Source organism: Sinocyclocheilus rhinocerous, unplaced genomic scaffold (genome assembly GCF_001515625.1).
Source record: "Sinocyclocheilus rhinocerous isolate Xijiao unplaced genomic scaffold, SAMN03320098_v1.1 scaffold757, whole genome shotgun sequence".
Classification (NCBI taxonomy): Eukaryota; Metazoa; Chordata; class Actinopteri; order Cypriniformes; family Cyprinidae; genus Sinocyclocheilus; species Sinocyclocheilus rhinocerous.
Window position 1 is genome coordinate 1,392,962 of NW_015662957.1, and position 27,582 is coordinate 1,420,543.

At 37.8% G+C, this 27,582-nt stretch overlaps 2 protein-coding genes across 2 annotated transcripts in view; both read right to left on the minus strand.

The window, feature by feature from the left end:
* Positions 1-511: 511 nt before the first annotated feature.
* The window catches only part of LOC107728623 (ras association domain-containing protein 5-like), a 66,139-nt gene continuing 39,068 nt past the window's right edge, over positions 512-27,582 (minus strand). The window contains exons 3-8 of the mRNA XM_016538875.1: positions 22,335-22,445; positions 21,951-22,233; positions 21,743-21,858; positions 19,912-20,782; positions 6,564-6,569; positions 512-522 (exon numbers count right to left, since the gene is read on the minus strand). Coding sequence (XP_016394361.1) covers positions 20,630-20,782; positions 21,743-21,858; positions 21,951-22,233; positions 22,335-22,445 — 663 coding nt within the window. The 3' untranslated portion in view covers positions 512-522; positions 6,564-6,569; positions 19,912-20,629. The remainder of the gene's footprint in view (positions 523-6,563; positions 6,570-19,911; positions 20,783-21,742; positions 21,859-21,950; positions 22,234-22,334; positions 22,446-27,582) is intronic.
* LOC107728622 (dual specificity tyrosine-phosphorylation-regulated kinase 2-like) lies at positions 8,419-16,015 on the minus strand. The gene is made up of 3 exons (XM_016538873.1): positions 15,184-16,015; positions 13,897-14,012; positions 8,419-11,213 (listed from the first exon to the last, which is right to left on the minus strand). The coding sequence occupies exons 1-3, from the start codon at positions 15,224-15,226 to the stop codon at positions 9,624-9,626; spliced, it is 1,749 nt and encodes a 582-aa protein (XP_016394359.1). The 5' UTR covers positions 15,227-16,015; the 3' UTR covers positions 8,419-9,623.

Consider the following 27,582-nt stretch of genomic DNA (forward strand, 5'->3'; position numbering starts at 1 on the left):
AGCAGTGTTTTTTTTTTTGAGGGTCTCCATAAAAAGAAGAAGAAAAAAAAATTCTTCACTTAAAAAAGAATTTTAATTATTTGTCATAATGGGGCACAAAATATGGGGTTCCCAGGCAGACGCTCCTCAGACAGACGCTCCCAAAGAGGAGCATGCTCTCATTTTGCTGCTCTCCAGGCAAACTGTGGGGTCATGCTATTTCAGTGCTGTCTGAGGCCTGCTGAGTTCAGCCATAAACAAATCAGCAAAAAACAGATGAGAGACAGAGACAGAGCATAAGAGGCATAGAAAAAGAAATGAGACAAAGGTAAGACAAAGATGAATGAGGAAGTTCATCCAGAAAAGCAAAAACATTGATAAGATAAAGAATACCTACAGGCCTGCAGTGTTATTATGAGCTAAAAGTAAATCTATTGCAAATGTATTTTGTTAATATAAATAAACCTGAATATATGTATGAAGAGTTCAGATGCAAAAGCCTCTAAGTGCCGTTTGAAATTTACTTCTAAAATGAGCATTTTTCTCAGGCTCCTTTGTTTATGTTCAGTTATTTCACTTTACCTACATAGGAGCCTGATAAAAAAAGCTAATTTTAGAAGATTCCAAAAAACCCAATTCCAAAAAACCCAAACCCAATTCCAAAAAAGTTGGGACACTGTACAAATTGTGAGTAAAAAAGGAATGGAATAATTTACAAATCTCATAAACTTATATTTTATTCACAATAGAATATAGATAACATATCAAATGTTGAAAGTGAGACATTTTGAAATGTCATGCCAAATATTGGCTCATTTTGGATTTCATGAGAGCTACAGAAAGGAAAAAATGAAATCGCATCATATGACCCCTTTAATAATAATTAAGTTTTGTTCAGTACATTTTATTAACAGTATTTTTTTGCAAAGTATTGCAAATTAGGTGGTTATACTAAAAATTGCCTTCTATTTCATTAAACTTTTTTTATTTTTTATTATTATATTTCTCATTTTTTCTTTTGATTGTATGGATAAAATATAGCCATGTTCTTATGAGATTCATACATCTGACCTGTTGCTGGGGTAATATAAGTAGGCCACCCTCATCATAAGTATAGCTGCTTCTTCCACATCTGTGTGCCAGTCATCGGTCCATCCTGACCCACAAGCAGTGCTCCTGTTACTGTGGCTCTGGCTGCTGCCCTGGAATGTGGAATGTTCGGGTTGTGGGACAAATGTTCCTAAAATGCAGCCCCACCTTTTTAAACTGTTTGCCACTACAGTTGTGGGGACCTGTGCGTGGCTTGTGCGGACATGTGTTAGACTGCAATTGCACGAGTGCCTTTGTGAGGGGGCAGGGTGGTGCAAGATTGCTGAGCTTTAATAAAGTATTCCTCCCACCCAATAGAGAAACTCAAAACATTATCAGAATGGAAACAAAGAAGTGCAATGAGGGCATATGCAGACACATGCATTTTTTTGTCCGGTAGCACATACCACAGACGAATGATTCATATTGAGCAAGCTCATCAATCCTGAAACTTTTTCACTAGAAGAGTTGCTTCAAGTTAAGACTTCCCAGGCCTGTTGTTCAGCCTTAATTCTTGATAAACAGCCTTCCATAAAGGCCACAGTTTTACCAGCCAAATTAGACCTGTGTGGTCGATTCTCACAACAACTGTCACAGTAAGGACAGGGTCATGCTTTACAGGAGCATTTTTATGGGAAAGTAGTTCACAACAACAGTGTGAAAACTTTATGATACATCAGTGACTCACTTTGCTCTGACGCATTCCATTCAATTAACATGAAAGACGTCAATATGACTATTACTCAGATCCAGGTGGGCACACAATAATATGTGCTTGTATTTTATCGCTGATGCAAACGTTCCATTCTAGCCCTTTTCATTAGATCACCTCAAGCTAACAAGCGTATAAATCCTGAACTAACTGTGGCGTTGGTGGGCTTCAAAATCGGCTCTATAAAACTAGCTCACATCAGCACGAGAAAAATATCTTCCTCATTTAATGTCTTTATAAGAACCAAATGGGTGCAGTCTTGTGCTTGTATTCAGTAAACCAAGCATCGTGTGACTTTGAAACACACCGTACCAAAGCTAATAACGTTCTCTGAAAGCAGTGCATACATTCTCTGAATGCAGTGCATGCAAAAGCATGAAGCGTGTCACAACAATTTGAATAAACAAAAAGGATGTTTTTCTTGAGGTTATCCGTTCGTTGAATTGACCTGAAGTCCCTGTATTATAACTGCTGTGTTGCTCCGATTCTTTCATTTTGTGCAGGATGGTTTCATGAAATCATTCCAGAGAAAACCCACATGAATGTTTCTGCATGAGTATACAATTTACATACAAGTGTATTTCTATCATGACAACTCTCGGAAGATTTTAGCATGGTAATAGATGACAATGTTAATGGCAGGAAATTATTCATGGTTTATATCGTAAATTAAATTGGGAGAGCGCAGACCACAAATGCACAGTATATGTTGTTGTTTTTTCATTTACTTACAGCGGAATACAAAGGAAACTTGAAAATAATCAGGAGGAAAATAATGCAGCGGGCTGAAAAGAGCTATTCTATAGATATTGTTGTCACATTAATTTACCAAACTTAACGTTATTTTCCTGGCCCATTCAGTCAAAATGAAGGATAAGGATTATTTGTAGCGCAATCTTATGATTTGAAATAATTTGTTGCGGTCTTTTTGAGTGGAACTTCCCTGAACCGGAAGTGCCTCCCATAATTTAAAACACAGTAGGTTTGTTAGGAAAAAAGTGGATATGACAGCCTTCTAAGAACACAAAGCTCAATAAAAAAACATATCTCAAGATCTCTTGCATTATTTTTTTCATACCACTAGCATGCGTCTCGCGTTTTTAAATACAAAAACACATTTTTTTTGTGAATAGCTCCTTAGATTGTTTTTCCTCATCATACTCCACAGTAACATTAATGAATGGTCACACTCTCATCACAGCGGCCGGTCTACAATCCCCCGTGAAGGCTCCATATGGCTACAGGACTAAGTCTTTGTAAAACCCTCAGGCTGGAAGACTGTCCCTGACACAAAGGGCGAAGGGAGGGAGGATCCGACTACTTGGACCATTCGAGCTGTGCCTGGCCACTGACGAGTCCATATGGGTCATACGTTCAGTGTGTTGGATCCTTAATGGGATTGACTTAATCTGATCTCTTTTAGCAGGACAGTTCTGTGAGGCTAAATCAACCATGTTGTCCCTAAATCTCGATGAGATTGATGAGAAACGAGTGACGCACTGTTGTTCTGAGCCTGTTTAGACATGTTGAAGACTGGTGAAGAGATGGTCATGACTTGCCCCAGACAGGATTTTATAGTCACACAACTGCACTGATTAATCCCAAATGCATGTCACGTGTCTCAGTTAATTGGACATATACACAATTTCAAAGGGTAGTACCATGTTAAATATAACATGAGCATTTTATTTCTTCTTTGAAGTGTTTATGGTCAGAGAAATCACAGACAAGATGTGTTGTTGTTAGCTTTAGCACATGCTACATGTGCTAAAGCCAACAGCAACTTTAGATTACAGAACATACTGGGTAACATCTTATTGAATTGTTTCAACGTAAATACATTTCTCAGACAACATTTCTTAAAACAGTATGTCAAATGAGACACCTGTACACAATGCATACTCTGTATTAGCCTTTGGTAAGGAAGAAAAAAATAACCAACCAAAACAATATTAGAACAGCTGAATGCAGGCTAGCTTAAGCTGCTACACCTACTTACATCTCCAGGTAGTGCACGGTGATTTAATTGATTTGGATATTTTTGCCATTACAAATGTACCAAGATCCTCAAAATCACCTAAATGACAAATTATATGATGACTAAGTGGGATATTGGTACATAAAATGATTAAATAATTTTCCCTGTTGTTCCAATACAGGACACATCTGTTTTTACCATGTAAATATTGTGGTATGTTTATGAGCTCACCATATGTAAATACCAACCGACCGAATTGCCATCTCTGCTGCTGCCCTCAGGGGAGTTTCAACAAGTTTCAGTGAGGCTGGAGATCACAGTCTAGCAAACACACATTCATATATTGTCTAATTTTGAATATATCCAGACCTCCTGTTACTGTTTACAAGTATCCTGTTGTGTCTCCACATCACTTTGTCTAATGACCTACTTTTGTGTCTGAGATAATCTATAAAATTTGAAAATTCAACCAAGCCAATACTGCCATTTAGATCTATAATTTCAGTTTTATAAAGATTGGAAAAGTGAATACAAGGACAAGACAAAACATTAGGAGTCTTAAAGCAACTGAAAACAGCATAACCAAATCCACATGAACTAGATTACTATGCACGAGCTGCCTGATTTGATTTCATCTCGTGCACATACTTTTCAGATATGCAGTTAGAAATGCAGGTGATGCTCCCATTTGTTTACATGGTTTATAAGGTGATCTGTTGTTTATCACATCAGTATTTAAAATGAGGCCAGGCTTGTTTGCATGAGTCTGACTCCAAGTGTATTAAAACTATGGACCTGTAAAAAGCACCTCTTGAATACTTTGGACAAGACAGTTAAAACTTTCACGCAAAGACCAATTACGACTTCTAGAAGTTATGCACACTTGTGTCATGAATAATAACGTATGCAAATAATGTTCATACAAATTGTAATGATGTTTTAGTGCACATTCCTACATAGTATTGTATTTCATAGGCATGTTGAGGAGCCTGCTGGTTTGTTGAGTAAAGTTTGCCAGTTAAAAATTAGTTTTTAAAATAATTAAAGGGGTCATATGATGCTTTTTTAAAGATCATTATTTTGTGTATTTGGTGTAACAGAATATGTTGACATGCTTTAATGTTCAAAAAACACATTATTTTTCAAATACTGTACATTATTGTAGGTCCTCTATGCCCCGCCTCTCTCAAACGCTTCGTTTTCTACAAAGTCCCTCCTTCCGACAAGCGCAGTCTGCTCTGATTGGCCAGTTGACCCAGTGCATTGTGATTGGCCGAACACCGCAAGCACTTGTCGGAAATGTAACGCCCCTTACCATAATCGCGAGCTTTATCTTTCAAAATAAATGTAAAGACAGTAAATAATGTTAAAGACAGAGCCCGAAAGGGGAACAGAGTCGCGTGACAGACACAGTGATGAAGCTGGTATGTGTTTGCAGTACACAAGCCACGGTTAAGACAGCTGACTCCACTGTGATGTGTCCCTGTCTCTCTCTCACACACACACGCGTGCGCACGCACGCACACACACACACACACAGACATACACGATGCGCAAAACTCCGCATTTTAACAGTCAATAGCAAATACTTAAACTAATAGCAAAACAGTAGCTGATTCAGAAGCGCCAGATTATAGCAAAGTCAGAATTACCTCCTCTCCTAGGTTCACGAAACGGTCGTCCATAAAATGCATTGCTGTTCTGTTGTAAGTAATCTTAAAGATTCCTAAATGCATCTACTTTCGGAAGGCCAAATAAAGTGCTTTTGCTTTCGGCTAGAAACACACAGCGTCTCCCTGACATGGCTGCTTCAACACTAACTGCGGTTATTGAAACCACGCCTTCTTTCTTTGCGTGCACATTTGGGCGGCATTATGCAAATATTTCCACATAGTGACGTAGATATGTGGGGGCGTGTTAGAACGAGCCGTTTTAGGGGGGCGTGGCAGAGTCTTAACTTTGATAAAGTATATCTCTTTGGTTTTGAGACTTTAGTCTTTGCAACTTCAGGGATCGTATCTATGCACAGTCAGCTTGTAACACTCCAAAGAGAAAGGAAAACTTGAAATCACATCATATGACCCCTTTAAAACAGCTTAAAGTTAAAATAGCTTAAAGTTGCACTGAAACTGAAGTAGCACTAGATCCTGTACTTTTTCACGTACACCCAAGAGTAACGAATTACCCAAAAAGAAAAAAAAAAAATGTAGGTCGGAGAATGGATTTTGACATGTTGCTATTGCACTCAAAAAAATAAAAATAAATAAGGAATGGAGTCTTGAGTGTATACGGGCTTAATGATTGGAAAACCCGGCATATTGAACAATTTTAACTGAACAAAAATAAAATTCATAAAATGAAATACATGAATGAAAGATTCATCTATAACATACATTTACAAAGTAGGTAAGGTGAGTTCTTCAATTTATGCCACCTTAAATAAAGATGCCAATTCTCATTTTTGAGAACCTTTGAATGTAACAAAAAAAAAAAAAAAAAAAAAATTTGAAAAACAGACAAATTTCAAACAAAAGACTGGTAATATTGATTTTATTTATTTTTTTAGAAAAGAAACTAATACAAGCTCATTTGGTTACTCACACTTTGTCATTATTTAAATCTTGTCATTTAGTCCTGTTTCACTTTATCACTTATTTTCATGCGTGCTGTGATTATCATGCTCTGAACCACATAGCCAACAGCCAAGAGACAAAGTTAGAAGGAAAATTACATCATCTCTTTCACTTCTCTTTAAAACACGAGTAACAGTAAAAACTCTATAAAAGGGTGAAATAAAAGCATTACAAAAACCTGACCATTAAAGCTGGAAGAGAAACATTAGTCATCCCGTGCTTAGTGTTGATTTAGTCAAGTGTGTTCAGTTAAAGGCACAAGACTAGATTCCCCCCAAACCGAGGGGTCCACGCACCGAGACGAACAACAAAGAGACAGCTAAGTGAACGGGTGCGTTGGTGAAATATTCAGGATAACGCAAACAGGCAGGAACGCTGAAGCGAAGTAGAAAGATGTGGAGCGAGATGCTGTTATTTGTGTGGTAGATATCTCTCTACAGCATACAAGATGGATTTCACAAGCAAGAAAGAGGTAGAAAAACAACACTAAAACCACTTTTGCCTGGAAACTTTTCCCTGATGTATTCCAAAAATACGCAGAACAACTGAAACTTTGCAGGAGACCACGTATGAAACCCAAAAATGATTACGAATGGACAAAGACACCATAGAGGCCTGGAGTTTATAGTCTAATTTGAGCACCAACATCTCTTAAGCTATAAAGCTTTTCTGAAACCCAGCTTTATTGAGAGCCAAATCATCACCATCTTTACACCCACTAGGTGTGTGGAATCATATATAACTGTCCATTAAACCCCAAAGGAAGGTTAAAACCTGAGAAAGAGGTGTGAAAAGACAATGTTGTTTTTCCAATTAAGAGGACTTTTACAACTACTTGCCTGGTATCCACTTGGTCCAGGTAGCACACAGATGCTTTGTACACACCTGTCAGGGCCAATGGGTTCAGCGCCATTCAGTTTCACAGTCCTTCAGCAGATTAGTGTCTTACCTTGCAACAATTAGCTTCTAAACATTATGTTAAATTCACAGCTAGAAAGAGTGAGGCAGTGTCAAAAAACATGCTTACGTTAGATCATACAACAACCTTCCGAACAACCAAATGCATATATTGTTTGTCCTGATAGTGGGTTCACATGGACAAATACTCAAAGTGCAGACACTGACCAGCGCCATTGTGGGAGGGGTGAATGTGCTGCGTGCTCGGCTGTATAAAGAACAAGATTCTCTTGTAAACCTAGAGTGAAAGGGAACAAAATGGTAGGCCACTATGAAGAGATATTTCAGACTACACAATAGGGCTGTCAAAAAAAATATTGAATTTAGAATATTCGTCAAATTTAAAATAAAAATCCACATTCGAATGCAAAAACGTTATGTGTGCGTTAAGGAGGCAGCCTTATCAGTGGCGCACGAGATGCGATGACGATGTAAGTGTCATTGCATTTTAATGTTTTTATTAGCCTATCCAGTTGAAGCCACTAGATGCGCCGCTGCTGCGTTAATTACAAATATTGCGGGAAAAGAGAACATCAATACGGAGATGATGTTGTTTACATCAAAACTGAAACCAAGCTGTTCACACAGAACGCATATTTCGCGCATTTTCTAGAGGGACATCTATCACCGTTGCACTCGCATCTCGCACAAAAGAGCCGCATTTTTAGAAAGCCATGAAAAATTAATGCAAGTTCAACTTTGAAAAAACATATCTCGAGACTTTATGGCGGGGGTTTTTCCCCATCCCACTGCAACTCGTGTTTTTAAATGAAAAAACTACTCTGTGTGATTGGCTTTCGGCCCTTTGTATTAAACTATGAATACATACATGATGCTGTTTTGTTTATAGTTGTTTAAGCAACTTAATTAATTATAATTCGTTTATAAACATTACTTTAAACATTATGCACTTTTTTCACAGATAGTCATGTTATCTTATGCTTTGAAGAAACGTGCATTAGTAATATTTTGCTCGATGCGCCCTCTTGTGGCCTCAGGAGAGAATCCAAAAGCTTTTCTCCACCCTAACTGAAATTATGCATTTTAAATGCGAATATAATTCGAATTTTGATAATATTTAAGTACAAAATTCGAATTTAGTTTTAGCCATTTTGACAGCCCTACTACACAATCAACCAGAGTCACTGGAAATTAACCACTCTATGTACTGATGCTAAGCTCTGGGGGAGGGGAAGTACCCTGCATTATATCTTTAGTCATGTTTTTTTTTTTTTTTTATATTCTCTCACAGTATGTATGGCAAGAATAGTTACTAACAAAACAAAAACTAAACATTAAAAATTACCGGACAAGGGAGAGGTTCATAGGTCAAACGCAATCTCGAAAGATGCATCTTCAGCCTTTTGTTAGCTAGTATTTTGAATATGCTTATGAAGTCAACTTAGGGGAAATACATACCACCATGTACAGACAAACACGTGATACTGCCTGTTGCCTTCAAGTGAAACCTGACTAATATCTTTCAATACAGCACTGATAAAAACACGTTCCTACGACACTTATGAAATAGTGCCCATCTCTCCCAATACATGCCAGGAATGGGCATGGCCATCAGAAAGCACTGTGACCTGCATTACTCTACCACTTACAAACAAATATAACTTTCTTCATCTTGTTCTAGGGTAACTTATCCAAAGCAACAGCTTCTCAAATAATAAACAGAGTTTGACCTCACACTGGGATGCAGGTGACTGGGGGAGGATACTGTTAAAATAAGAAATGTGCTCATCTGAATTAGATCAAGATCATTTTTAAGATGATAACATAGGCTTTAAACCACCAACTAGATATTTTAAATTGTTTTAAATGAAGATTAGATTCAGATGTTTGACCTAAAATTGCAAAAATCCACTCTAAGCCCTTGAAAAGAATATTAAGAGTCACATACTAGCAAAACAGCCCTTAGAGATGCAAAAGTTGTAGGTTTGTCTGAGCAGAAGTAGTGTAAACTTCAGAAAAAACAGGATGAGCAGTCAGCATCAAAATTTCACCCACTCCAATCAACAGCACTCAATTCAAGACCAAGGTGTAAAGAAAAAAGCCCTGATGTCAACTTTGCATTTTACACGCTGAAGGCCATTTGATAAAAACACAGTATAGTTGTATAAAATAGTTTTTGCTTGTTACACTTCATTAAAAATTGAAACTCGGAGTTTTCACACTCATTTAGAAAAAACAACCAAAACAAAGGGGGGGAAAAATCCACTTCTAAAAATGCTACATATGTTTTTATCCCTGAAAAGCTAAGGAATCTCTATGAAACAAGCTTCGGCAGCACTGTGCGAAAAGGTATACTTCCAGTGGAGTCCCCCATCATGGTGGTCCGCAGTTTGTTATTGGTTGAGCCCATGACAGGGGGTACCTTGGAGATGATAGTAGGGAAAGAGGTGCTGTGCTCGGTGATCCGTTTGGGCGCTGTGGACTTCTCTCCACCAGGTGCAGGCTTGGGCAGTCTCTTGTAGAGCCAGGGGTGTCTTAAGGCCTGAACTGGTGTCATCCGAGTACTAGAGTCCCAATCCAGACACTTCTTCAGAAAGTCAATGAACGTGGGGTCATCGCAGCCTTTGAGGGCCGCCCCCCACTCCTTGCTTCCTGGGGGACCTCGCATTTTTCCTCGGCGAGAACGGCTCCCATTGAGGACTACAGTGCCATTGCTAAGTGTGCTGACCGTACAGTAGCGTGGGTGGCCTTTGGAGCTGATAAAGTTCTTGGCACGCTTGGCTTGTTCCAGCAGTTTCTGAGGTGGTATACCCAGTAGCTCCATCATGCAGGCCAGCTGGTCACCTTCATCTTCACCAGGAAACAGAGGGTATCCGGTAAGCAGCTCTGCCAGAATGCAACCAAAGCTCCACATGTCTATAGGCATACCATATCGCAATCCCAAGATGACTTCGGGTGCACGGTAGAAGCGGGATTGGATGTACGTGTAGACACGCTGGTGATCGAAACAGCTGGAGCCGAAGTCAATGACCTTGATCCCACTCCTGCCTTGCTGCTTCAGTAAGATATTCTCTGGTTTCAGGTCACAGTGGATGATCTTATGGCGATGGAGAGCTTCCAGGCATTGGAGAATAGAGTGTGCAAACTTGCGTACCAGTGGGAGACTGAAACCCTGGAACTTGTTGCGTTTGATGAGCTCGTACAGGTTCATGCTAAGCAGCTCAAAAGTCATACATATGTGATTGCGGAAGGTGAAATTTTCTAACATATGGACTACGTTCATGCTGCCTGTCTTGTCTTGCTTTTTCAGGTGCTCCAGAATTCGGATCTCCTCAGCAGCTTGCCGATGGAAGCGCTTCTCGTTTCGCACCATCTTCAAGGCAAGGTGCTGCTGTAACTTGTGGTCATAAACCTTCGCCACTTGTCCGAAACTACCTTTGCCAATCACCTTGAGGAACTCGTAGCGATAGGCAAGGTGGTCATGAGGTACGTGGATGTATCCTCCCTGGTCGTCGTCATATCCACTATTGTTGGTGCCCCCGGCTACTGCCTGCCTTTTCTTGGCATTTGGTCCCAGGAAATAGATCTCAGGATAGTTGTGGATCTCCTGCTGCTCCAAGGTAGTCAGTTGCTGCCGGTATTGCTTAAGAGCTTGTTCTGGGGTCATTGGGCTGCCCAGCTTTGTGACTTTTGTTGAGCTCTCCGAGGACTTGACAGAGCTGTTGCTGTCCACGCTTCTCTCTTTGGAGATTGCAGGTTGGGGCTTAGCTGGTACTTGGCTTGTGCCATTGTGCTGGCTCACACCATTAAGTTTGCGGTTGTAGGTGTCCTCATAAACATATTTCACCTTCACCTGTCCTCCGCGGATTGCTTGGTGATCCTTCATTGTAGGCTTGTTCACACCCTTCAAAAGGAAAGAGATATTTAACGGTTTGTCAAACAGTTACATCAAGTTGTATAAGACAAAAATGAGGTTGACCAAAGTCAACATTATTTTCAGCTGAATGGATGTTCAAAATCAAAGGGAGGCTTCCTTTTATTGCTTCTAACTTCTGCGTAGAACTGAAAAATCAATGTACTGCAACTCTGAGGTTTTATCAGACCAGTGTTAAACAATCAATAGTGCAAACGTGCAGAATTGATCAGCTGCTGAGTAACCCTGGGAATTAACATGAGACCAGTGGAGGGGTTTGATGCATCAGTGATAATTGTGGCGACAGAGAATGCCAGACACAATCTTTGCAGTCTGACTGGAACGTGAACTGAAAACTGGTGGAACAGGATGTTATTTTCATACTCGCATGGGATACAGGAAAACCTATAAAGACAAGAGTCTAATTGTTAAGACCTGCTAACATGCTGAATGTTTCAAAACAAAACAGAAATGCAATTTAAATATAGAACTAACTGCATTTCAGTAGACTGGGAAAACAAAACGATGTGGAAATGTTCTTTTAGAAACTGTGTTTGACTTCACCATAACAGTTTCTACACATACTTTTAGCACAGCGCTTGGAAAGAATTCTCGCCATGGTTAAAGAATTGCCACTAGACCTAACTATATCATTAAATATGCACTGAACTTTTGCCTTACAAAATAAGCATGTCATAAATAGCGGTTGCTTACGCCAATCACAGTGGGCTTTCCTAAGTGAATGGGAATAGAGGAACCATCTTTCACATTCAGAATGTTTAATGTATCATAACTGCTCCAAGTCCCATTCCTATTTAAAAATTCCACTATCAAAGATTTATAGTTGAGGCCAAGACATTGCTTGTTTGGCTGAATATAGCACAAGAAGAAAAAGAAGAAAGCAAAGGACAAAAAATTAGGTCATGCAGATAGAATTATAAGGTGCCTAGTAAACTGTGCCAGTTGTTTTAGAGGGGGAGGGGGCATGGAAAGGCAGTTCCAAGGAGTGAGATAAAAACAGAAACCAGTGTGTTGGGAACTGAAGGATATTACATAGCCAAATGCATCAGCTGTTCAATCACAACAAAAAGAGCTTGGTTGACTAAACAAGGAGTGCATGTCTGCATGACCTAAATTAAATCTGTTGTGTCAGTGGCTAATTGAATGATTGGAACTACTGGAAGCTGCTATGATTGCTTGTACCCCAAATGCCAGAAAATCAAAGTCGTCACTCCCGGATTGTTTATTGAACATTTACGGAAGAGCGATTGCTGGTTAATTATTCACTGAGGGTAAAAAACAATTACATTCCTCTTGTCCTTATGATCACAGAAGTCCAGTATATTAGCATGCAAAGAAGTGATTATAGTCTCATAACTGAAAATAATGTCACCAGATCCAACACATACGCAGAATTACTTATTGCATAATAGTACAGCGGAGAATCGGATTATCATATCCTTTATCATATCCGGTCCCACGTTGGCGTATCATACTGTAAGCTACATGGACCTCACTGAAAAGCTTAATCTGTTCAGCTTGAACACCTGATATTGTTTTTTAGTGTATTTGCTCACCATAAAAATATAAATTTTATTAAATCATGGTTTATTTATTGAAAGATGCGATACACATGCTGTGAGGCACAATAAACAGACTTGATGTGCTGCAGATGTAACTTGTACCACTATCAGAATGAGGAAAGAAGGCTTGTCTAAATATTAGGGCTGGGCAAAAAAATAGATTTTCCGATTAATCGTTTTTTTAAATGACGTCAATTCGATATCGATTCTCAAAAGCCGTGTAATCGATCTTTTCCAGTTTTTATTTCAGCACACATTTAAAACAAGATCTGATTAACGTGAATCTTATCATTAGTCTTCTCCACTAGATGTCACCCTTATTTACCTTGCGCGATGTTACAACAGAAAGCCTGTCATTCATTCAGCACTTATCTTGGCCATACACGCAATTCGCAATGAATGCTACTGCTAATAAATATTAATAAATCTTTATTTTTAAAGGAATAATCACATCTGTTTTCTTTTTAATTTTAACAGTAAACCTCTGTTGTGCAGCACTTTGTTTACCAGAAAAAAAGGGTTTCATTTTCATTTGATTAGGATAAATATTAAGAACATTTTATAGGGCCCTATTATTGTTTTAAAAAGGAACCTATACAAAAAAAAAATAGGTTTAAAATACAGGCATGTGGTTCTTAATTTCTTTTTATTAATTCACCATTTGTAAACTGATGTTTACTGTTCATTTTTTAGAAATATCAATAGCATTTGTATTAAAACTATATTCACTGAATGTAATAAAAAAAATCGAGAATCGAATCGAATCGAGAGCTTGCGAATCGAAATCGAATCGGGACATCTGAATCGATACCCAGCCCTACTAAATATGAGATATTCCAAGATGCACAAGTGGCAGCAGAACATGTGCTTAGGAGGTGAACAAAATATTTGAACATATTAAGCTCAAAGATCAGAGATCGAAAAACTAATATACAAGAGACATCACAGTCGGTTAGATTTTCAAGCTGTTCTTTAGAATTGAATTGTGTTCTTTAGAACTGTTCATGCGAGCACTAGGGAAATATTTTCATCTAGTGCTCGCTGAAAGAATCCGGTGACAGAATCTGGGGGAAGAGGAAGTCAGGACTTACAGTGTGTTTGGGGAGAGGGGGCAGTCCAGAGGGACTCTGCCCATTCACATCAGCGTCCTGGTTCACAATGTGATCGGTGCGCATGTAGGAGTCATACAGACCGTCCCCGTGGCGAGCTGTAGAGAAAGAGTGAAAATGTACCTGGGATTAGATTGTGAAATCCACAAGCAAAATATTAATACACATTTGCAACATCATCATCATCCAATACACCCATTACATAAATGAGGATTTCTATTACACAAATATAAGGAGAAAAAAAACAAAAAAAACAATGTTCCCATCTGAGAAACACAGATCCCCTTAGGGAGGTATGTAACCAAGTTGCAGGTGCGCCAGACAACAGACAGTTCCTTGAGCACATTACACAGCAGGTGGCTACATATTAAACCAAGCTTCATGACTCATTTCAGTTTCAGCAGTTTCCACAACTCTGACCAATTATCTTATTAAACGTCTTAATGACTTAGACCACTTTTGCCTTAAGGCAAATTCCGTCCAAAAATGAGAGTGACAATTTCGTGTCACTCCAAACCTGTATGACTTTAGTTCTTCCATGGAACACAAATGGAAATATTTTGAATAATGTTTATTTTTCTGTACAATGAGAGTATAATGATGTTTTGAACCCCATTGGCTTGTATTGTACAGACAAAAAGCACCGACTCATTTTACAAACATTTTCTTTTGTGTTACACATGAGATAAATCAAAGTTTGGAAGAACATGAGGGTGAGTAAATAATGAAAGTGAAACAAAGAAACAAAAATGAAAATTTCATTTTTGGGAGGAGCATCACTTTAAAATAATGAATCCAGTAGGCTGTATTACTACATGGTTGATGAAATTAGCACTGAATGGTTTAAAATATTATAAAAACTAAACAATCTTGGCGTTTTGATATATGTTCAACTACACAAACCCTCACATACTATACACCTATTGAGCATTCGGACCCCCTTACTATCATTTACTGAGATGTCAAATGAATAAACTGTTAATATGTATATAATATGGCCTGTAGGGACTATTGTTCTCACTTTCCAATGAATTTTCACCGCTGACATACATGTGACCGCTTTATAAGCTGGAATTTAAAAAAGATGTGATTGTGAAGCTTGTTTAAATTTGCTTACTTTAGTACATTAACAAAGAATTATTAACACAGGCAGTGCATTCATAAGAGTTAATCGGCTGTCTTCAAATAGTCTTCACTTGCCAAGGGAACCAAGACCAGCCACGGCAAACTCACAGAGCTGGATATTACATTTCATATGGATATAATTACCTGCAGTTATGGGGCCATCTGGTTTTCTGCTCAATATCATCATGGTTGCATGCAGTCAACATCAAATATTTATTTTTCCTCTGAAAAATGTTTTCACTAAAGCAAGATCCATCCAAAACAACAATGCAGTGTCCTTCTAATGAGATTATTAAAATATCATCTCATGTCCGAGGTGAAGCTTGTCAGATGTTCAGAGGCTAGATAGACGATTTCACAGTGCTGCAAGGTTCAGGCATGATCCCCTTTAAGCTGTTTTCACGAGGCTTATCATTTGACCACCTGTATTGCAAGTCTGGAGAAGTAGTGTAACAGAGGTATCTGTATTTCCAGCGAGGTCCGAACCCATAGATAATGGAACTGGATGTGCATAAATTCACAAATGCATCAGAAGAAACCAAATAATGGTAGTGAGAAGCGGTCGTCCTCGATAATAACGATGGTGATGATGATGAAGACTCAAAGTTGCAGGGGACACAAAAGCGTTTCCGTAATGGCAAACTGTCTTCCTAAAGCACAATTACATTGAGTCCAAACATTAAACGGATGTCGACCACCTCCACTCTTCCCCTCTCCTAAATATCGTGTTGTTGGTTTGAAAAGAAGAGTCATCCCAGCCCGAGCACACGGTCCAGCGGGCAGCTAAAGCTCAGGCTAGCGTTTCCTCTTTTCCAGATAGTACAAGCCTACCTTACTTTCATTATAAAAACAAGGAGGTCAAATTAACTCACAATTCCTTCCAAACACTTTTCGTCATGTCAAACAAGTGTTCGCGCGAATCGTCTGAGTGTTTTGGAAGCGCGTTCCGTCTCGTAATGGTGCGCGTATAGATGTGTGGTTTGTTGCTAAGAGCGTCTTCTTCGCCCAGCGTGACGTCATCAAACAGGCGTCTGCCTGGGTCGCGGCCAAAACAACGCCATTCTGGCTCAAACTTCCTTTAGTTTCAAGGCTTAACAATTGGCTAAGACACAAGGACGTAAGTGCCTGTTGAGCCAAAATGGGGCTGTTTACTGGCGAGGGAGTTTAAATCAAGACATAAACAAAACGAAACTAGAACATGAATATAAATTACTCATGTGATTTCAGCAATGACGATTACATCATTTTTCATTTATATTTTATTTACGAGCATAGGTTTTAGATTGGCAGAAAACTGCAAGAGGAAATAAAATTTAGTTTTAATTATTATTATTATTATTATTTTACAGCTGAGTGATACTAGTCATGTACGAGACAGTGTATTTTTTTCTTGGAAAAGGACTTTGTTCATGATTTAAAGGGCATATAAATGTTTAAAGGGCCATGGTGAAACAGAAAAAAAGATTTTATTAATATCATTAAGGAGGTTCTATACATTAAATAAAAAGGTCTGACTGAAAACCATTTCTTTTTCTTTATTTTTTTAGAGTTATGTTTTTCACAATTTCAAACAATACTGTAGTGACTGGTATATGTAAAACAAAATGATTATTGGAGTGTGTAATATTATTATTAAATATAATGTTGATAGATACTGTAAGTGAACTGACACCATTTTCAGTTGGTTTTATACACTGGTACTTTTTTGCATTTGCATTTTTACGTTTAGATTTGCATTTCCAGTAACACAATAATAATACTGTAATTAAATTATTAAATAACTACAAAAGATGCAAACTCACATACAGAGACAAAGAGTGATAATAGCTAATATGCAATATTGTGTCCATTGTGTCCACTTTGCAGTTTAAAATGGCCTATATAGAGATAAAAAAAAAAAAAACAGTATGCAAATCAATGTAAAAAAGAAGACCAGCTGTGACTCGTATTCAAAAATGATGATTTTTAATCAATGTAAGTGGAAGATTTTTTGTTGAAATTTAGAATTTTGAAGTATGAAGTTACATAGATGGATGGCACAACTAAAACAGCAATCTCCAAAACAAAATTATAAGATTTATTGCAAGATAAATATGGAAAATATCAAAACACAACAATCCTAGTGTGATCCAAAGCTGTGCTGCATATCCTAAATTGCCTTGGCAAGTCTGGTGCTGTTGTCAAACTCTTTACAGCCCAGATATAGATCAACACAGGCAGAAGAGCACATGCAGGGGTGATATGGTGAGACATGTCAAGCTAAACTGGGTGTGCTTACAACAGGACCGCAGCCAGCGTATGCTATTCTTAGCCGTCAGTCTTAGGGGAAGCTGAAACCTGTCTATATTTGTGTCTTTAGATGACATATTGACATTGTTTTCAGGCTGACCTCTCAGTAGCAGACTGAATGGGTGTGAGCACTCACATCAGGGCTTTAACATTATGATGGACACTCACAACTGCTATCTTTTTGTGGGGACTTAAAAGGTTTCTGGGTGTCCTTAAAATATTGCAAAACTTTTCCAAGTATGGGCATGCTGTTGCACCTGTAGGTGGATTTTACTGAGTGTTTATTTAAAGTGTGGAGCCGGTTCAAACTGAATTTACAACTGAAAGTAGCATGTTTTTCTTGTAAACTGCCATATACACAAACGTGTACAATGCACTATCTGACCCTTCGCTTTTCTTATTTGTTCTAGACACAACGGAGTAGTTGTGAAAACATGTGCTTGCGCCTTGCTGTAATTGTATACTGCTACACAGTACCATATAAATACATAGTTTAGTATGCACAGTATCTAACAGATTACAAGTTCTATAACTGCTTCTCTCTATTACAAATAATCTTTGGACATCTTTTGCACCAGGAGCAAGATGTGTTTGCATTTAAACTACATGATTAGGGTTCCCTCTGCTGGTTGTGTATGACTTGTGCAACCTTGATGCTACACTAGTATTGAAACTAGTATTAAATCTGGTCTATTTTCTATAGACAAACAAAACAAAACAATTACGCTAACTTATATCAGTCACATAATACAAGATAGCAAGTAAAAGTTTATGATGCAGAATTTAATATTACCATGATTTTTAAAGCTAAAAAGGGTGAAAATGTGATATCATGCACCTAAACTGTTTTTTTAATTTTAATAAAATATACATTTATTTTGTAATAATTTCTGAATCTTTTAAGTGTGATTAATATGCAAAAAATAAAAAACAGGAAGGGGGCAAAAACCTTTTCACGGCACTGTGTGTGTATGTGTATGTGTATATATATATATATATACACATACACTGTATACATATATAGTACATTGAATGAAAAATTGATGTAGAAACGATTTTCACTCATTTTCACTCAGAAATTGTTAGTAAATTTCACAATTACAAAAAATCAGCAAATAACACATTGAATAAAACATGACATTTTTAGGTAGAAAGACTTGTAAAACATACTCCAATAATCCTTGTTTTATTTACAAAAAAATTATTTCTAAAATTACATTTATTTTTTATTTATAATTTAAACTACAGATTTGTTCATAACCCCAGTTAGTTGCTTCATTTATTTCAGTGTAAATAAAAGAGACTCATCACCATGAAAGGGTGACCTTTTATTTCATTCTTCAGTATATTTACAGCTTACTAGACATTTTAAACATTTAATACTCCAAAAAAAAAAAAAAAGATTGCCCAATAGTACTGATTTGTCCACATATTCAAGTTTACACACACTGAAACTAAACCAAAAATAAATTAAACAAACACTCACACACACGCATACACACACTTCAACATTTTAAACACTAGTCCCAAAAAGTCCCACATGGACTTAATGTCTCAGACGTTGAAAGCACCTGGCTACTGCCACTGAATGTGTGTGAACTCTCTCAACGTGGAGTTATAGGGAAGGACATCTAGAGCATATGTACAGTACACAGTCAAGATAAGCTACACGGAGACTCAAGGCACTGCCAGCAGGAACATGGCTGTCAGGGAGAAGCATCCTGAGCAGACATACAAGGCCCAGCCGCTTGCTTAAGAGTAGAAGTGATACTTCCAGTCCAGCAGGATCCGTAACCGTACAAGATCAAAATATACAGGCCGAGCACATGGGCAGAGTGATCCAAACGGAAATGTATGACTTTTAAATTGCCTCTACAAACATACCAGTCCGAATTATAACTCAGACCTCTGCCATCACAAATCTGCTTGCTAAAGATGTCCTGTTTGGTTATTTGAGAGATTGAGACGTAAATGTGATTTTAAGGGAGAAGAGAAATGAAATATCAGTGCCTGGAACATCAAATTGTGGGTTCACAGTTATTCCCGACCAATATGGAAAACCGCTTCAGTGCTTTTGAATGCTTTTCACAAATAATAAATTCCCTCAGTGTCACAGACACATTCAATTCACATGCACCTTCAAAATTCAGCAGACGCGCAATAAAATATGCTTATTATCAAAGCCAAAAATTAAATCCATCTCATGTTCCCTATACAGAATAATATTGACTACTGTACATACTGGCGGACCACTCAGTGGTTTGTGTCGGTGTGCAAATCACAGACATCCTGACTCCACTTTACATTAGCAGAAAGATCTTTATAAAAGCTTTATTTTGTAATTACAATACAGGGAGCTTGTTCTGTTTTCCTTTGGTGTAATACAGATTGAGATGCTTGTGGTTTGGATCCGCAGAGCTTTTCAGAGTGCTGATCTAGGAGATGCCCTCTAATCTAACACGACTTTGTGTATTACTGTATGCGCTAAAAGCCGAAGTGATTCAGAAAAGCTTACCAGATAACCACAGCCCGCAATCCTCACGTCCGCTGATGCTCCCTGCACATTAAGTACTGGTGGCGCACTTTCATGGGACAACCGAACGGTCTTTTTCTAGAGAGTAGCAGTCGACGTGGGACCAGAGGAGCTCAAAATGTCTGCGTCTGAACATGCTCAGCAGCCCATATCTATTCAAACACTTTTTTTTATAGATATAGTGGCTAGTGAGCTTCATGACAGAGAAGTGCAGCCTATTTGTCCTCTGATATTTCGCTGGCATCATATTTTCTATAATTTAAGTCTCCCCACTTCCTTTTCGGACAGGAAGTGCTTTTTTTACTCCACTCTTTCATATAGATATTCCCTGATAGAGGACATGCAGTAGACACAAGCAGAGAGACCAAAGGGAAAGTCATGCTTTAAGTAACACTTGCAGTAGCAGCAATAGCAGCAGCATGTAAAAAATGCAAACAGACAGGGTCAATGTAAAAACAATGAGAAAAAACAAAACGAAACCCATTCATATCAAAAAGCATGACTGCCAGAAACATATTCCTGGGCTTTCAACAGTGTGCCATTTCTGGAGAGAAGGATTACTCTTGAAGTACTAATCTTTAGTTCCAACCTCCTCTTCGTCTTAGTCATGTCTCGATCCCTTCGCCCGTCTTTGGGGGTTAAAGGTCACAGAAGCATGCTGAGAGCTTGTACAAAGTCCTGAGGTTTTGAGTTCGTCTGTTGGGCTACTGGTCCTCCAGGCTGGCCCAGTGTTGGCTCAGTGGGGTGAAGGAGATTCGTTGTCCTACATTAGCCCGGTTTGCTCTCGACTTGACCCAGAGCCCGTAGCAACTTCTCCCTGTAGGCAGCGTAACGCTGCTCCACCTGCCGCATTCGCTCCTTCTCCTCCTTCTCCAGGATGATCAGGAAGTTCTGCAGCTCAGGGACTGAAAATGCATGCCACTGAAAAAAAGATGGAACACCTTATTAGCAAAGGCAGACATATGAAATAATAGACAGGAAACAATTTGTCTAAAATAGAACTGTCTATTAAACCTATGTTTTTGTTTGCATGTGTTAGGTTAGTTGCATGGCTTTGTGGCATGTGTTGATCAGAACATTAATTTTGTTTTGTAGAGTTTCAGTGGAAACAAAGGATGAAAACAGATTTTTATATGATAATTTTAATATTTACATATAAATTCACATATTAATCACATTATCATGAAAAATAATATTTAAAAAAAAATCATAGCAAAAATTTGCTTTTTTTCCCATTATGATAAAGCAGGCTAAACAAAATATATGTACAAATATAATTTTTTCTGCTTTGTAGAGTTTGCTGTATCTCAAACAGCAGAGTATGGCACTAGAAACGCCAAGGTCAGGGTTTCGATTACCAGGAAAATTAAAAACTGATAAAATGTAAATGTGTACCTTGAATGCATTGTAAATTGTGTGATTAAATCTAAAATGAGTTTTTATTCGTAATGATAGAGCAGATGAAAAAAGTATAAACACACACACACACACACACACGTTTGTTTCTGTGAATTCTGGGGACTTTCCATGGAGTTCTATTACATTTATACTGACCAAACGATATTTTCTATCCCCTAACCCTAAACCTACCCCATACAGTAAACCTGTTTGCATTGTTACACTTTCAGAAAAACATAATTTACTATTTTTAATCATTTTTTCCCCCCTCGGCTCGTGGGGACTGCAGGCCGGTCCCCACAATGTCAAAAATTTCAGGTTTTACTATCATTTGGTCCCCACAATGTAAAAAAAGAACATTTTTATTTATTTAAACTGTGTGTGTGTGTATTTCATTAAATGATTAAAATACTTGATCATATTTATGGTGGTGGGCAAATATTACTAAAAAATATTACTTTTAGACAGAATAGAAAAGCTCACCTCCACCTCGCCAGTCTCATTTTCTTTGAGTACAAAAGACAAGTTCTCTAGATCAGGACCTGCTAACAGCCTCAAGTAGAGTGGGCATTCTGATAACGGCAACTTCTGGAAAAGATCTGAAAAATCAAGCAAACAATACCTTAGTATTATACATGGCAGTAGTACTATACAATACTAAAGTATATTTCATCTTCACTTGAACGCTTACCCTGGCTGTCTCGACGGGTCAGGCGGTAGAGGGCAAACTTGCGTGGGTTATCCTGTACCATGAACTTCTTCAGCAGGCCCTGAATGACCTCCCTGACCATGGTGGTACTGCTAATGTGTAGCTGTTTAACGGCATCGCTGGGCAAGTAAAAGGATGTGCGGTTATCTGAACTATCAGAAGAGGAACACGGTCCTGGCGACTTCCCGTCCACAGAAAATACAGTCACGGGCCTGCGCAACTTCAAGTAAACCTTTATGAAACCAGTGTATGTGCCATCTGAGCTCTGGAGGATAACAAAGCAACTTCAGTCAGGTCATTTCTCACTGTAAAATTCTCAAATTACAACACTGAGTGCAAATGCTTTGTTGACAAATCCGTACTCACTAATTTCATTCCATTCTCCGTCACTTTGGAGTTGTAGTCATCTATTTTAGCTTTAATCTCGTCTTCTGTGATGGATGTTGGCTTCTCTTCCTCTTCCTCTCTTGTGACACTCTAAAACCAAGATAAAAAAACAGTGAGCTCAAGGTTAGATGAGGCATCTTTATATCGAACACAGTAGAGGCCTTGTACGGTATTAATGAGCTGTGGAGGAAAAGGCCATCAACATCAACACTGCAGAAAAGCTGATGTTGACATTATAAGCATTTGGCATGACGAAACTTGACAGTGCAGATGAATTTATGTGAAGGTGCTGCATTAGTCGCATTGGTTGGACTCTCAACTAGCTGATTGTTTGGTGAACTTTGCTTTTTGGAGTTCCTCTGAGCTATTTCCACTGCAGTTTTTTATTTTTTGTATTGACCACTGGTATTGAGTGTAGAGAGAGCAGAACATATCTCAGGGAGGAAGAGGGGACAACTGATTGCTGCTGAGATTGCAGACACTTGCGTTATCAAGATAACCAGTTATCTGCCCTTCACAAGAAGCTATTATGTGATGTATGGTGCTTACATGATGGTAAAACTGCCCTGTGCTGGATCCGTATTGAGTGAAACATGGGAGGATGGGAGATCCTCCACAAGATTCTGAACTGAATTTAATATATCTAATGACTCTAATACCTTTAACTTGCGATATTAAATGAGTTTTGTGGCTTATAGTCCATGTCTGTTATCCATTCGCTAGTGTACTGCTAAATATTGACAAAAATAACCTTTAGGAGATTGTAAACTGAAAATGTACAGAATATATTTGACAAGTATGAACAATGATGCTTGTCTTAGCAATACATTACTGTTCAGTTGCTAAGTCAAGATTTGTAATGCTTTTGAAAGAAGTCTCTTATACTCACCGAGGCTGCAATCAGTAATACTGTGAAATATTATAATTTAAAATATATATATATTTTTTTAAATATATTTTAAAATGTATTTTTCCTGTAATGCAAATCTAAATTTTCAACATCATTACTCCAGTCTTCGGGGTCACATGATCCTTCAGAAATCAGAAATAAATATGCTGTTTTGCTGCTCAAGAAACATTTCTTAATTATCAATGTTGAAAACAGTGTTACCTAACATTTTTGTGGAAACTGATGCATCTTACTGACCCCAAACCTTTGAATGCTGGTATACATAATATCATCAACAGGCATTATAAAATGTTGATATTTATGTCTGAACATTACTACTCTTATTGATCAAATTCCAGGGGGCAATGTCACTCACTAAGTGCTACTATAGATACCAATCTCTCTGTCTCTCTGTGTGTGTACAGGATGACAGTAACAGTTTGAATGCCTCTTGAGACTTCTTTCAACAAATCCAGGTTGATCGAGACAAGAGTCTATGCAAAGACATTTTGGCCTTTGAGGAATGCACTACCGATCCATAAAGATTTATCAATAAACAACAGGGAGAAACACCTGTCATTTTAATGTTCTCGTGCAGTCAAATCCCAAAGGATGTGCTATTTATTCCCTCTCTTTTCCTGAATTGAACAGTGTTTTATATATATATATATATATATATATATATATATATGACCCTGGACCACAAAACCAATCATAAGTAGCACGGGTATATTTGTAGCAATAGCCAACAATACATTGTATGGTTCAAAATGATCGATTTTCTTTTATGCCAAAAATTATTAGGATATTAAGTAAAAATCATGTTCCATGAAGATATTTTGTAAATTTCCTACCATAAATAAATCAAAACTTAATTTTTGATTAGTAATATGCATTGCTAAGGACATCATTTGGACAACTTTAAAGGTGATTTTCTCAATATTTTGATTTTTTTTTGCACTTACATTCCAGATTTTCAAATAGTTGTCTCAGCCAAATATTGTGCTATCCTAACAAACCATGGAAAGGTTATTTATTGAGCTGTCAGATAATGTAAAAAAATCTCAATTTAAAAAAATTGACCATTATGACTGATTTTGTGGTCCAGGGTCACACATAAAAAATAAATCGCAGTTATTTAAAATTACAATATTATTTCACAATATTACGACTTTTACTGTATTTTTGATCAAATAAAAACAATAAAAAAATATACTGTCCTCCAAATATCTAAAAATGAGCAGATATGACAAAATCCTTGGTAGGGTCACACATTCACTCTAAGGGGTAGACATAGTGATGGGTATATATTGGGAAGGAATGATGATGGGACACGTGACACTAAATATGCCATCATTTCCAGTGACAGAAAGAAACGGTTTTCTTGGAGAGGTTTTCTAGAGGGAGTGACATCCAGTTCAGTTGCTGAGCAAGCCTTAGCAACAAAGATTCTGTCGGAGGTATTTTTAGCTACTAGCTGCATCCCCCGTAATACACGCAAAGTGAGTTTCTCTCTTCTTTTCTGGGACGAAAGAATAAGAATGAAAAAGCAAGATCATTTATTCATGGAGATCCCTGGGGCGCCAGCATGGCAGCTCTATGTCTCAGTGAGCAGAAAGAGACCGACTCATACACACATGAACACACAAACATTAAGCCTGAGCGGAGAGGAAGAAGAATTTATCTGAGTGCTCAGCAAACAAATTAACTTCTGCCTGGCCCACACACTACAACTGCCTGGCATGAACAAGCTCAATGGGTGGAAAGTTCAGAAATCTTCTCAAATGAGACAGCTTGTTATGAAAGACGGAATCTGCAGACAGGAAATGTGCAATAATGCTGCACTTGTGCTGTTGCGTCTTGTGGCATGTGGTGACATGAAAGAAACACCTCGCCAAATGAAGCGATGCAAAATCCTCAGTGAGGGGGAAAACTGCTTTAAATGTCAGACCTAAATTTACACAGTAGCACTAAGTGGGCAATATAGCCAAAACAATTATATTTTTATTACACTATTTATTTATTTTTGATAATATATAACATGTAGAATATTTAGATTTAGCAGATTTTTCATCCAATGTTGCTAATTACAATTAAAACGATTAACGCAACAAGTAAAATACAGTAAAATCCACTTAAAATTAATGTTGGCATGTTTTTCCATCCTTTTTTCTCGCCAAATTAGCCAAAGAATAATGATATTGAATTACCTTAATGTACAGTGGGTACGGAAAGTATTCAGACCCCCTTAAATTTTTCACTCTTTGTTATATTGCAGCCATTTGCTAAAATCATTTAAGTTAATTTTTTTTCCTCATTAATGTACACACAGCACCCCATATTGACAGAAAAACACAGAATTGTTGACATTTTTGCAAATTTATTAAAAAAGAAAAACTGAAAAATGCTCAGTATTTAGTAGAAGCACCCATTTGATCTAATACAGCCATGAGTCTTTTTGGAAAAGATGCAACAAGTTTTTCACACCTGGACTAATTTAAGGGGGTCTGAATACTTTCCGTACCCACTGTATATGCTCAAATATTAGAGTACATAAATAATAACATAATAACCAGTAATATTTATTAACACCAATTTTCACTAAAATATAAAAAATGCCATTCAAGAATTTCAGTGACCAGTGTTGACACAAATGCAACGTTTGTTTGGAATGGATTCACTGAAATGAACAGTGTGTACTGAGTCATGGAAATGAAGCAAGTTTACCAACTCTGGCCCCATTTTAATCAGAGACGCAGTCGAAACATCTGTTTTAACACTCATACTTTTTTTTTTTTTTTTTTTTTCAAGGAGAGATTACACATTTAGAAACAAACTTTCTTTAGGAAACTTAAAAGGCAAAAAGAAAGAGCCACTGTGACATCCTATAGTCAGTGTTCTGTGAAGAGAAGTGTTATCTCATGGTCTGTGCAATCGCTCATGCAATATACGTGACATTCACTTCTTCAAATTTCTCTGTTTTGTATTGTGTGGTGTAGACCAGAGACAATGATCAATTGTGTGAGATTATCCAAAAACACGTGTCATAGTTCAACCACAGAAGGAAAAAATAGTAAAGAATGATACTGTGCATAAAGAAAATGAAGCCTGCACGGTGCCATTAATTCAATGTTAAGTGTGTCATTTCTGTGCCTCTAGTGGCACCAAACAGTACTGCAAAAATAATGACCATTTTCAAAGCGGTTTTCCCAAACACTTCCAGTCCTTCCGTCTACCATTGGTCAATAAACCAGATTTACACATCCACTAGTTGAAAACGAATCCTCTGCCATTCCACAATCAATCTACAGATCTGATATTCTTTATTAACACTGACAAGTAAAGACACAATGTATATTTTGTGGCATCCTCATTCTTAATTTTTCTCCCACTAACTTGAATCCCTTGGTGCACACAATCAAAATCTCTCAGGAATTCCTGTATTTGTGACCAGAGGACTGTGAGCTGCTAAATATACCTTTCTCCCTCCCATCCTCACATCCAAAGCAGAGAAAGTGGCCTTTTGGAACAATGGGTCAAAACAATGGAGACCAGTTTAAATGTTCACTCTGCTCCTGATGGTCTCTTTCAGAAATATTGTGTGTGTTTGACTGCACATGCATCTACACGACATCCAAGCGGGCTCATCATATGCCATCACCGTCACATTTTCAGTGTGAGTATATGAAGGAGCTCTGATCTTCTCTTGAAACACAGTGAGGGAAGAATCCTTATTGTCTGTGGGAGAATTCATGTTTTTTTGCTGGAGAAAGTGTGTAAGAGTGCATGTGACAGTGAGCGTGGGAGTTGTAATTGGAATAAAGGGCATCATAAGTGTGTGTGATTGTAAGTGGGTGGGTAAAGTGTGGGATCTCTCCTGTCTATTCACTGAGGCTCACAGTATCTGCTGTCATTCAGAGAGCTGACCCACATCTGAGCTACACATGCAAAACAAACCTCATCACTAAAGGTAAAAAGCAAACCCTGATCAGTTAGCTTGAAAAAAAAAAACACTTCATTGCAGGTTTCATGCATCAATAGAAATGCATGTTTTTAAAAACATCTTCATCTGCAGACACATGATTTAGTTTCAGGTCTGAGACAGAAATCACCTAATGTGAGAAAGTTGTGAATAGCACCTTTCAGATTTTAGCAGTGACTGAGCAGAAGCTACATCAAACACAACCCGGATATCCTGTGAATGCACAAAAAAACACTGTCTGGCAACATATTTTTCTAGAATGCTCCTTGTGATGAATCAGAAATGTCGTGCAAAATATTATTTTGTTAAATAAACAAAAATGCAAATTATATATATATATATATACTTATTTTGTG